The 13150-nt window shown below is 37.5% G+C and overlaps 1 protein-coding gene across 3 annotated transcripts in view; it reads left to right on the top strand.

The window, feature by feature from the left end:
- The window catches only part of AFTPH (aftiphilin), a 69474-nt gene that overhangs the window by 26293 nt on the left and 30031 nt on the right, over positions 1–13150 (top strand). For all 3 annotated transcript variants that reach the window (XM_032176762.2, XM_032176761.2, XM_032176763.2), the window contains exon 2: positions 1553–3519. In XM_032176762.2, the coding sequence (XP_032032653.1) occupies positions 1585–3519 (1935 nt within the window). In that variant the 5' untranslated portion in view covers positions 1553–1584. The remainder of the gene's footprint in view (positions 1–1552; positions 3520–13150) is intronic.

The raw sequence follows: 13150 nt of genomic DNA, 5'->3' as shown, positions 1-13150 counted from the left end.
AAAAGTAGAAGAAAATAAAAGTGAGTATTAACTTTTATATGATAGCAAAATAATGAAGAAAGTTGCATAAAACTTTCTTCATCTTCGTGAAAAAAATCAATTGATTTGACTTCCTAAAATTAACTTGGGAAAACAGCTTGGCAGTTTCTTATAAAGTTGAGCATGCTACATGACCCAGCATTCACACTCCTGGGTTCATATATTTTAAAGAAATGAAAACGTGGGTTCACATAGTAATCTGTACATGAATGTTCATAGCAGTTTTATTTGTAATAGGAAAATACTGGAAACAACCCACATATCCTATATGGAGTGAATGGGTAGACAACCTGTGGTACGTCTATACAATGGAATGCTAGTTAGCAATGAAAAAGAGTCAGACCCAGGAGTGGTGATGTGCACCTGTAGTCTCAGCTACCCAGGAGGCTGAGGCAGGAGGATTGCTCAGCCCAAGAAACCAGCCTGGGCAACATAGTGAGACCCTGTCTCTGAAAAAGAAAAAGAAAAGGGATGAACTGTTGACAAACGCAGCAACATGGATAGCTCTCAAGGGCATTATTAGGCTGAGGGAAAAAGCCAGCTTCAAAGGGTTATGTATTGTGTGATTCTATTTATATAACATTCTTGATATAACAAATTATAATGATGTAGAATAGATCAAGAATTAGGGTTTAGGGAAGTGTGTGACTATTAAGAGGTAACATGAGGGAGTTTTTTTGTGTTGATAGAACAGTTCTTATCCTGATTGTAGTGATGGTCACTCTAATCCACACACATAAAATTTTTAGAACTGTACACACACACACACACACACACACACACACACACACACACACACACAACTGGTGAAATCCAAACAAGGTCTGTACCTGAATTAATAGTATTGTACTGATGTCAGTTTCCTGGTTTGACCGTGTGTTATGGTTATTACCTTATTACTATATTACCACTGGGAGAAGCTAAGTGGAATATACACAAGAACTCTTGTATTTCCAACTTTTCTTGAGTCTTAAACTATTTCAAATTATTAAGTTATTTAAAAATTAACTTGGGTTAGAAATAAACATTGAAAAGCCAAGTGAAGAAAATATTTGTAACAATTATTAGAGATAAAATTTTGATGACTTTATTAATATAAAGAACTCATACAAATCCATAAGGCAAGCACTGAATCCTTAATGAATTGAAGGAGAACTTAACAGAATAAGCACTTACCCCAGGAGAGAATTTTGTAGGTGTACTTTTGTAAGTATATATTCAGAATTATCTGGAATCCCCACGTTTCATTAATGTACTACCAGTGCTCTTGGTAACATGTAGTCTAAGAGAACTTTTTTTTTTTGCCAATATACTATAGCTATGTAAAGTAATTGCACCTAAGAGAAAAACAGATTAAAAGATACAAAACATCATGCAGGAAATAGTCAAGGAAAAAAGGAGACAAAATAGAGCATTGTAAATTTTCATTGTTTTAAAGTAGTTTTGAGAGAATTTTAAAAGATCTTGTTCTATGTAATCTGTCCCCTCCAAAAATTCTTTTTTTTTTTTACAGGTGTAAATTAATTATTTGAAAGCAACTGAACAATGGAGCCAGACATCATTCGAATGTACTCTTCATCCCCACCACCATTAGACAATGGAGCAGAGGAGGATGATGATGATGAATTTGGGGAATTTGGTGGGTTTTCAGAAGTTAGCCCTTCTGGTGTAGGGTTTGTTGATTTCGATACACCAGATTATACTCGTCCCAAGGAAGAGTTTGTACCTTCAAACCATTTTATGCCAATTCATGAATTCTCAGAAAATGTAGATAGCCTTACAAGCTTTAAGTCCATTAAAAATGGTAATGATAAGGAGATCACTGCTGAACTTTCTGCTCCTGTGAAAGGACAGTCTGATGTTTTACTTTCTACCACCAGCAAAGAAATAATTTCATCTGAAACGTTAGATACTTCCGTTGATGGCATGGAAAGACCAGGAAATTTAAATAAAGTAGTGGAGCAGAGACAGAATGTTGGAACACTTGAAAGTTTCTCTCCAGGAGATTTTAGAACTAATATGAATGTTGTTCATCAAAACAAGCAGTTAGAGAGCTGCAATGGTGAAAAGCCTCCTTGTCTGGAGATTCTAACAAATGGGTTTGCAGTGTTGGAAACTGTAAATCCTCAGGGAACAGATGATCTGGACAATGTAGCTGATTCAAAGGGATGGAAGCCTCTTAGCACTCATAGCACTGAGTATAATTTAGACTCTGTACCTAGTCCTGCTGAGGAATTTGCAGATTTTGCCACATTTTCCAAAAAGGAAAGGATACAATTAGAAGAAATAGAATGTGCAGTTTTAAATGATAGAGAAGCACTAACCATTCGGGAAAACAATAAAATTAATAGAGTCAATGAACTGAATTCTGTAAAAGAAGTGTCTTTGGGTAGAAGCTTGGATAACAAAGGAGACACTGATGGAGAGGATCAGGTTCGTGTTTCAGAAATAAGCATAGTGACTAACAGAGGTTTCAGTGTTGAAAAACAAGGCCTTCCAACACTGCAACAGGATGAATTTTTACAGTCAGGTGTTCAGTCAAAGGCTTGGAGTTTGGTAGACTCAGCTGATAATTCAGAAGCCATTAGGAGAGAACAATGTAAAACTGAAGAAAAACTTGACTTACTTACTTCTAAATGTGCTCACCTATGCATGGATTCTGTTAAAACTTCTGATGATGAAGTTGGTTCTTCCAAAGAAGAAAGTAGAAAGTTTACTAATTTCCAAAGCCCAAACATTGACCCCACAGAAGAAAATGATTTGGATGATTCTTTAAGTGTAAAAAATGGTGATAGTAGTAATGACTTTGTGACTTGCAATGATATCAATGAAGATGATTTTGGTGATTTTGGTGACTTTGGCACTGCCAGTGGCTCAACTCCACCTTTTGTTACTGGTACTCAAGATTCAATGAGTGATGCCACTTTTGAAGAGTCTTCAGAGCACTTTCCACATTTTAGTGAACCAGGTGATGACTTTGGAGAATTTGGGGATATAAATGCTGTTTCTTGCCAAGAGGAGACAATATTAACAAAGTCAGACCTAAAACAGACTTCTGATGATTTATCAGAAGAATGTCAATTGGCAAGAAAATCTAGTGGAACAGGCACTGAACCTGTTTCAAAACTTAAAAATGGGCAACAAGGTGAGTTTGGACATTTTGATTCTGTGCCAAATATTCAGGATGACTGCAATGGTTTTCAAGACTCTGATGATTTTGCAGACTTCAGTTCAGCTGGTCCTAGCCAAGTTGTAGATTGGAATGCTTTTGAGGATGAACAAAAAGATAGTTGTTCTTGGGCTGCTTTTGGAGACCAGCAGGCTACTGAATCTCATCATCGAAAGGAAGCCTGGCAGTCACATAGGACAGATGAAAATATTGATACTCCAGGAACCCCCAAAATGCACAGTGTACCTTCAGCAACTTCCAAAGGAGCAGTTGCTAGTGGCCATTTACAGGAATCAGCCACTTCAGTTCAGGTATTTACTAATTTTCTCTATTTTGTATGATGTATTAATTGTTGTGGAGGCTACTAATTTCAGCTTTTCAAAAAATATTTTTTCAACTGAGTACCTGTTAAGGGAGTCTCATTATGATGTATAATGCCTGTCTGATTTGTGGGTTGGTTACATTTTTCACAACCCTTTGGGAAACTACAAATAGTCCTATAGTAAAGCGCAGTAAGATTTTTCTTTATCTCAATGAGTTTCGTTAATATTTACAGATATTCATCAACTTGGATTTTTTGGTGACTATAAATACCATATATGTTTAAAAAAAAAAAAAAACCCACACTTATTAGCTAATTAACGTTTCCAGTAAATCCTTCAGTATTACCCTTTACAGTGATTTTAAAAGAAGGTTAAACTGAGATTTGGATCCTTTTTTTTTAAGCTTAAGAATAAAATGTTAATTTTGTCCATCAAAGACCTAGGAAATTCAAGTACGGTTTTGATTCCAGGAGAGAACAAGCAGAATTTGAAACCTCATTCTGTGCCAAAGGCTATAGTGAATTGAAGAACAGAAAAACAACTAGAAAAAAGCAAATTTTTCTTTTTCCTCATAATTTAGCAGCTACTAAAAGACTTGGGGTGAGGATATGAGATGAATTAAGGTTTAGTCCTAAAATAAGAAACAACTATAGGTTCACTTATTGTAGTTGTATTTATTTGCCTATACTTTCTTACAAATATACTTGTTAGCTCTTCCTAGAGAGTAGGTGTGTCAGGGAGAATATTTTTACCCCTTACCTCCTATACATTATCCTTTTTTGATTCAGACTCTTTCAGAAAAGATTCATTAAGATTCACTTTGACCTAAAGTAGCCCCTAGAGGTATAGCTTGATATCTAGGTTGTTCCCCAGTCCAGAGTTGTACCCTGTGCTAAATTTTACCTTTTTTCAACTCCAGGGGTGTAGAAGAGGGCACACCCTTGAACCTCACTGCCTTATACTGACAATTGATGTATGTAACTAACACCTGATCCACAAGCTTATTTTAAATATACCGTTAATAAACTCAGAATCTACAAACTTTATTTCTCCAGTTATCTTTTGCTAAGAAAACCATTTTCAATTGGAAATCTTTCCAAAGTCTTTGTAATTGAAATAGTTATATTTCATTGCCTTGATAACTTCGAGACAGTAAGATATTAGAGAAATTATGGTATTACCAGTTGGTGTGCATAGCTAATCGCTTTTTAGTTGGCTTTTGTGTCTAAGTAGTTTAATTTGCTAATTCAGTTATTACATAGTTTGGCTAATGTGTATTATTCCTATCGAGCAATTCATTATTTAGGCAGAACCTTGCCATTTTAAACAAGAAGTGAACTAACTATGATACTAAATGAGGACTGTTGCTTTTGACCTAACCCTTTCCCTATTTAGTTTCATCTCACTAGAGGATAGGGTGACACTGGTATTGGGTGATCTTTAAGTTGTAGCCTTAGAACTTTTAACATCATCAGATAATGAATTTTTAAAAGTGTGACCACTCAAGTAGGAATTTCTTGCATCATACAAGTTGATTGAAGTTATTTATGTATAATTTGATAACTGGATATAGGAGATAATAAAGCATATGGGCTTCATGGAATCTGACAGATCTGAGTTTGAATTTTGACCCAGCCTCTTAAAAAGTCTTATGATTTTGGATAGGTTACTTCTGAACTCAGCTGTATATACAAAAAAGATAATATCTACTTCAAATAACTTTTGTGAATATAAAAGGAAATTTTAAAACGAGTGAAAAAATCAATCTGATAGAAAATAAGAATTTTATAGTATGATTTTTTTATAAAAATAAAACAAACTGTATAGATGTGGCAAGATGCATTAAGAGTTTCTGAGGCCAGGCGCAGTGGCTCATGCCTGTAATCACAGCACTTTGGGAGGCTGAAGTGGATGGATCACTTGAGGTCAGGAGTTCTAGTCCTGCCTGGCCAACATGGTGAGACCCTGTCTCTACTAAAAGTACAAAAATTAGCCGGGCGTGGTGACGTGCATCTATAATCCCAGCTACTCAGGAGGCTGAGACAGGAGAATAACTTGAACCCAGCAGGTGGAGGTTGCAATGAGCTGAGATCACACCACTGCATTTCAGCCTAGGCTACAGAGAGAGACTGTCACACACACACACACACACGACTTTCTTAGATTTGTTTGGCTCAGGCCTCGTGCTTCTGTTTTTGCTAATGGGTTATGGAAAATGAACAGAATGTGGATGTTGGGAAAGAGAAACTGCTGGAGGAGGCCAGAAGAAGTTTGGGAAGAAAGTTGAAGTAGTGAAATGGATAAACCCTGCTGAGTAAGTGACTGAGTCAGAAGTGGAGAAAGATTGAACAAAGACTCTCGTTCTTACCCTGCTGTTGTGAAGGAGAGTTGCGGCTGGCACTTTCTTTCTTGGGCTTCAGATTCTGCTGGAAGAGTGCATTAATTTAGCCCTTTTGGAGAGTATTAGATTTATTAGTATTTTTCTTAAAATGTTTTCCCTAGTTGCTCTGGACAATGTTCAGAACAGCACAGAATTCCTCACTTTTTTTTTTTTTTGGAGACTGAATCTTGCTCTGTTACCCAGGCTGGAGTGCAGTGGCACAATCTCAGCTCACTGCAGCCTCCACCTCCACCTCCCGGGTTCAAGCAGTTCTCCTGCCTCAGCCTCCCTAGTGGCTGGGACTACAGGCCCACGCCACCATGCCCGGCTAATTTTTGTCCTTTTATTGGAGATGGGGTGTCACCATATTGGCCAGGCTGGTCTTGAACTCCTGACCTCAGGTGATCCACCCGGCTCGGCCTCCCAAAGTGCTGGGATTACAGGCCTGAGCCACCGTGCCTGGCCTCCTCACATATTAATAACAGTAAGCATTAAGTTTTTTAGTGGTAAAAGTTGAAATGATTTATTCCTGTTCAATCTTACCTGGATGCCACAAGTGTCCTGAACAAAATGCCATCAAGTGGTTTTGTCTGAATTTTGCTTTGACAGAATGTGTTTTAGAATTCAGAGCTTAATTAAACAAACATGGCAATTTGATTTAATTTGTTTGATTAAACAAGCATGGAAAACAAATCTTTGTTTTGTGAAGTCAGACAAATGGTATAGTTGGTCATTTCAGATTTCTTCCACTTTTCACTATTTGGTGTGTGACATTGTCCAGGTCCCCATTTCTTAGCACTTTCCTATTTTTAGCCCACCAAAAAGATATCTTAAAACGTTAATAAATATGTCTTCGTTGGGGTTAGTGCAATGATTTGTTACTTAGATAGGGAAAAGTCAAGCAAGAATTCTTTCAAAATTAAAAAAAATGTTCTTAGTCTAATTCTCAGCTGTGGGTCCAGCCAGTCTCAGAGGGTTCAAGCTTTGATGTAAAAGCCATACATGAACATTATTGAGAAATAGATATCTTGTCCCTTCGGTGAATAATTTTTTCTGAGAACCTGAAGTTTAGTATATTTCATTCTTTTGTTAACATTCGTATAAATTGTAGAGAAGGTAAGTAGTGCTATCTCCATTATACAAATGAGAACGAGGTCTTCACTTTTTGGCTAATGATTTAAAACAACAAAATGCCAACAACAACAACAACAAAACCTTCCTTACATTTCAAAGCAGTCCTTTTTTATGAGTGTTATTTTAACAATTTTTTTTCTATCCTGGGAAGCCAGGAAATTTTTTTTTAACTTTTTTGTTTCAGAAAGAAATCTTGATTGAAATAGCCAAGATGCCTGTTTCATAGATATATGATAAAAGAGGTAATGAATGTCATAAGCACTGCATTTAACCCTGAGCTTTTGTAAAATTTTAAAATATTGTTCTGGATATCATTTAGAAATTTAGGTAATTGGTAAGTAATCTGTTTATATTAATTGGGTATAGAAAAGGAGGCTATGAGTTATTTTTTATTAGACATCCAATTGATAATGCTACAGGGAAAATGCTATTAGCTGAAGATTTGTTTTGAGAGCTTTGAAAGTCAAGTGCCACCAAAAAGAAGAGAATTACTAATACCTTGGCTTGTGTTAGTTCAAGATTAAGTTACTGGTTTGTTTTGTTTTTGAGATGGAATCTTGCTCTGTCGCCCAGGCTGGAGTGCAGCGGTGCAGTCCTCGGCTCACTGCAGCCTATGCCTCCTGAGTTGAAGCAAGTCTCGTGCCTCAGCCTCCCAAGTAGCTGTGATTATAGGCATAAAAACTCAGCGTTCTTAAACTGAATATAACCAGTCCTACCTTTTCATCTTCACTTATTTAGTCATCTAGCTAATATTTATGCAGGTTTTCCCTCCTGTGAACATTGGAACATACAACTGAAAACAGAAGTAAGCAACAAAATAAGAGAATTAAGATGTAAGACTTTAGCCTTCCTTATAGATCTTTGCTTACTTAACTGTTTGGATAGAATTTCCTTTTGCTATTTTTTCCTCAGTAAATTTGACTATCTGGTGTTTAATTTCAAAATAGAAGTGCTTTATTAGATTTATTCAGAAACTGTACAGAAGGGAAAAATCATGTTTAGATCATGGTGAATATTACAGCTGGTCACTCTTTATACAGCTTGAAATTGGGGATTGGTAAGTATACAGTTGTAGACTTACAATTGTACTTGATAGCTTTGTATCAAGTACAAAGCTTGTACTTGATTGCTTACTTAATAATTAATGTGCTGCAGCATAAGATATCCTCTTAAATGGAAGATTAAATTACCCAGTGGATTTTAATGTTTCTTCTAAACTTCTGCTTGAATGTGAAACCTAATGCTATCAATATTAAAACTATTGATATTAATCAACTTCTGTCCCTAAGCAAGAAAGGAAAACTAACTGGAAATAAGTTGAAGGAATATCAAGAGTTACCTTAAATATAAAATACTTAAGTTGTTAATATCCTTGATAGGGTCTTGGAAACTGCAACTGTAAGTGAAAGGACATATAACAAAACCAATTTTACCATAGGCTAACTGATATAAACAAGAGTTAAGTTTCTATGGCATCTTTCTGGTCACAGAAACATCACTGAACCTCTAAATAAAGACACAAAGCACTTCTAATATTAAACATTGAAATAAATGTGAGCTATACTTACATTTAAGAAAGATTACAAAGAACAAGAAACATAATTACTTACCCAGTTTTTGGTGAATCAGTGAGTGACACCACTCGTAATGGTGCTGGGTAAAATCAAGCGATAAATGTTTGCAAAGCAAAAATGATCTAAGGAGCACCTCCTACCACCATACAATTCAAAAACAATCACAAATCTGGCAGGCTCACTGGGCACTTTCATACTGCATAATTTATTGCTGTGCATTTGTATGATTATTGTAGACTTCATGAATGTTTATTTTATAATTTATTCTTTTTGCAATCTACTTATTCCAGCTCAGGGTCACCAGTGGCCAAAGCCTATCCCTCCAGCTCAGGGTACAAGGCTGAAACTATTCCTGGCCTGGATGCCATTCCATTGCAGGGCGCACTCACACACACGTACCAGCACTCGCTCAGACTGGAACAATTTAGACAATCTAATGTACACGTCTTTAGGATCTATAAGTAAACTGGCATACCCAGAAAAAAAAACCCATGTGGACATGGGGAAAATATGCAGACTCCACACAGGTAGTGACTGCAGCCAGGAATCAGTTGTTTTTCTCATCAACATTACAACAAAATGACATTATTCGAGGACTGCTGTCCTTTAAAGGAGATAGGCATTTGGATGGCATAAGAACCAGAGTCTGGGGTCCTGTGTACACCTCTCTGGAAAGCTGAATGAGACTTGCAATACACTTAATCTCTTTATGCCCAGATGTAGTCATTTATAAAATAGAGGTGTATTAGTTAGAGTTCTCCAGATAAACAGAACCAATAGGGTATGTGTGGAGGTTAGGGAGGGAAGGATGGGGAGGGGAGGTAGGAGTGGAGGTAGTAGAGAGAGAGAGAATTATTATTGGAAATTGAGAAGTTCCAAAAGCCACAGTGCATAAGCTGGAGACCCAAGAGCTAATGGTGTAGTTCCAGTCTGAGTCCAAAGGCCTAAGAACCAGGAGAGCAGTGGTGTAAATTCCAGCCCAGAAGCTGGAACCTTCATATTCAGCAGGCTTAAGATCTAAGAAGAGCTGATTTTTTAGTTCAAGTCCAACTGAAGTACCAACTCAAAATCAGGCAGAAGTTCCTTAGCCTTTTTGTTCTATTCAGGTCTTAAGCTGATTGGATGAGACCTACCCACATTAGGGAGGGCAATCTGCTTTAGTCAGATTACCAATTAAAATGTTAATCTCATCTAGAAACACCCACACAGGTACTCCCAGAATAACATGTTTTCGCGTTTTTTGGTTGGTTTGTTTTTGAGACAGGGTCCCATTCCATTGCCCAGGCTAGAGTATAGTGGCATGGTCTCTGCTCACTGCAGCCTCCACCTCTTGGTTTCAAGCAGTCCTCCCACCTCAGCCTCTCTAGTAGCTGAGACTACAGGTGTGTGCTACCACACCTGGCTAATTTTTGTATTTTTTATAGAAATGGGATTTTGCCATATTGCCCAGATGGTCTCCAACTCCTGGGCTCAAGCAATCTGCCTGCCTCTGCCTCCTAGAGTGCTGGGATTATAGGCATGAGCCACCGTGCTCCGCCCCAGAATAATGTTTGACCAAATGTCTGGGCACCCCATGGCCCAGTCAAGTTGACACATAAATTTAATCATCAAAAGAGGGAACACCTTACGTCCATATATAGCTTTCAGGATTTATGGAAGACTGGAACCTGTTTGTGACTAAAACGTGCCAGTTGAGAAGCTCTGCATTAGATACAATGGTTTACTTGCACCAATGGATAAAGTGAAATGGCTGCTTATATACCCCTGGACTTTCTTCCGCTACCCCCAGACATAAAGACATGACAGAACTAGGAATGAGTAAAAGTTGTCAATTCATACATGAAGCTTTGCCCCACTGGTGAATTAAACCATTGGGTAATCATTTTTTGCTTTCCTAGAAACCAAATCTGATTTTAAAAAAATAAAAATAATTATAAAGACATTCAAGGTAATGAAGGACCCTGGTAGGAAAATGAATATATAAGAAATGAGAAAATTGGGAAAGAGGGAAAAGCTATAAAAGCAAGTGTACCTTTGAAGATGTAGTATAGCCAAGGATGCATTACGACTTTCCTGAGCCCTTTCTCCATAAAATGTGTTTTTTGGTTAACAGTAGGAAGTAATAGGGAGGGGTGGGGCATGGTGGCTCATGCCTGTAATCCCAGCACTTTGGGAAGCCAAGACGGATGGATCACTTGAGGTCAGGAGTTCAAGACCAGCCTGGCCAACATGGTGAAACCCCATCTCTACTAAAACTACAAAAGTTAGCCAGGCATGGTGGTGTGCGGCTGTAATTTGAGCTATTCGGGAGGCTGAGGCAGGAGAATCACTTGAACCCGGGAGACGGGGGTTGCAGTGACCCAAGATCATGCCACTGCACTCCATCCTGAGTGACAGAGCGAGACTCCATCTTGGGGGAGGAAAAAAAGAAAGTAATAGGGAGGCAAATCAGAATTTGTGTGGGAGTACCCCCTAGTTCTGGCTCTAGTCAGTATACTCACCTATCAGGCTATTTTGAGAGTGAAAGCTCCTGCTTTGGGCTAGTTTCCATTCAGAACGGTTTTTGATAGGTATGAACTCGTCTAAGCACAAGTATACTTCTGTGTAAGTAGCATAGCTCCTCTACTTGGCTTCATAGCATTGGATATTAATAGAGAAAATGAAAAAGGAGGGTATGGTACCTGCCTTGAATAGCATTTGATTTTTAACCCTACATTTATCAGAGCCCCAGTTTTTAAAATGTTTAGTAGCCAGATGTGCTACTGTTTGCCAGACTTAGAAGTTGGTACCGGTATGAATGAAAAGGTGTGACTGAGTCACATAAACTGGTATTCAGCTAGCCAGTCATGAGTTTATTCCATATTCAAGGGAAAACCAAGGACTGTTTTTCCTCTTTATACTTTGAAGATGATGGCATTTAAAATTCAAGTAATGGGGGCTGGGTGTGGTGGCCCACATGTGAAATCCTAGTGCTTTGGGAGGCCAAGGCAGGAGGATTGCTTGGAAGGAGGAGTTCAAGACCAGCCTTGGCAACATAGTGAGATCCCATCTCTACAAAAAATAAAAAATAAAAATTAGCCGGGCGTGGTGGTGTTCACCTGTGGTCCTAGCTACTCAGGAGGTTGTGGTGACAGGATCGCTCGAGCCCAGAAGTTCAAGGCTGCAGTGAGCTGTGATGGCACCACTGCACTGAAGCCTGAATGAGCGAGTGAGACCATCTCTTAAAAAAGAAAAAAAATAATCAAGTAATTGCTGTAAATATCATTTTAATTTGACGTTTAGTTAGTATTGTAACGTCAGCCAAATATTTAGTATGCTAAGTATGTGTGCATTTATTTGTTACCTTCATATTCAGAATGCAGCACTGACTCTTTAGTAAGAATTAACAACTAACTTTGTTGAAAACTATGAATTGTAGTGTTAGATGAAATCATTTGCTTTAAGCATAGTTATCACCGCACCATTTAACAGGTAAATCCCTTATCTGATAATGGCTAGAAATGTTTGAAAGACCACAAAAAGTGGGGAAAAACATGATTTAGTGAAAAGAATGTAGGCTTTAGAGTCAGACTTTGGATCAAATATCTGCTGTGTACTATACCACCAGTAAGGCTATGGTACTTACCTGAATCTTCCTGAACTATAGTTTCTTCATCTGTAATATGAAGACAGTAATACTTCTGGAGTTTCTTTTAGAAGATTCATGGAGTAATACATGTAGAGCATCAAGCATAATATGGTATATGGAAGACAAAATTTGGCTATTATATGTCTTATAATTATTTAAATATGCCCAACCTGTGTATAAAAATGATTTAGATGGCTTACAATAAGATATACTTTTATAAGTGGAACAATTATGCCCCCTGCAGTCCTAAATGAAGGCAAAGTGCTTTTTTTTTTTTTAATCTAGTGCACATTAATACCAACTATGTGCAGGAACCCAGGTACTAGAAATTCAAGAAAAAGACATAGTCCCTGCCCTCAAAGCTCTTGTAATTTTTAGAAATTGGACTTAGAACTGCTTTGATGACAACATAATATAGTGGTTAAGAGCACCTACACTGAAACTATACTTCCTGGGTAGGAACTCAGCCTCTTCACTTAATATTCATGTGACCACAGGGAAGTTAACCTCTTTCTGCTCTGCTTTTCTCATCCAGGAAATGGAGATAATACTATTACCTCCCTCATATGGTTCTATTGAAACTTAAATGAGCTAAAATTTGTAAAGCATTTAGAATAATGTCTGCCACATGGTAGGCACTATGTGAGCATTAAATGAAAATTATGATACACGATACCAAGCTTTTGCAGCTTCTGAGTAGGTTTCAGAGTACATCTTTTGATCTTTTGCTGAATTTAGTCTCCCACTTTCCTGAACTGGGTTAAAATGATACTGTTTGCTTTACTTATACTGCCTTATATGCCTAAGGAAACTAGAGCTCAGCCAGTGTCATTTCACCAATTCTAAATAATAAAGTATCTATTTTTTGGAATTTTACATCTAATTCAAGTCCACATGTACTGT

Source organism: Hylobates moloch, unplaced genomic scaffold (assembly GCF_009828535.3).
Source record: "Hylobates moloch isolate HMO894 unplaced genomic scaffold, HMol_V3 SCAFFOLD_15, whole genome shotgun sequence".
NCBI lineage: Eukaryota > Metazoa > Chordata > Mammalia > Primates > Hylobatidae > Hylobates > Hylobates moloch.
This window is presented reverse-complemented; position numbering and strand designations above follow the sequence as displayed.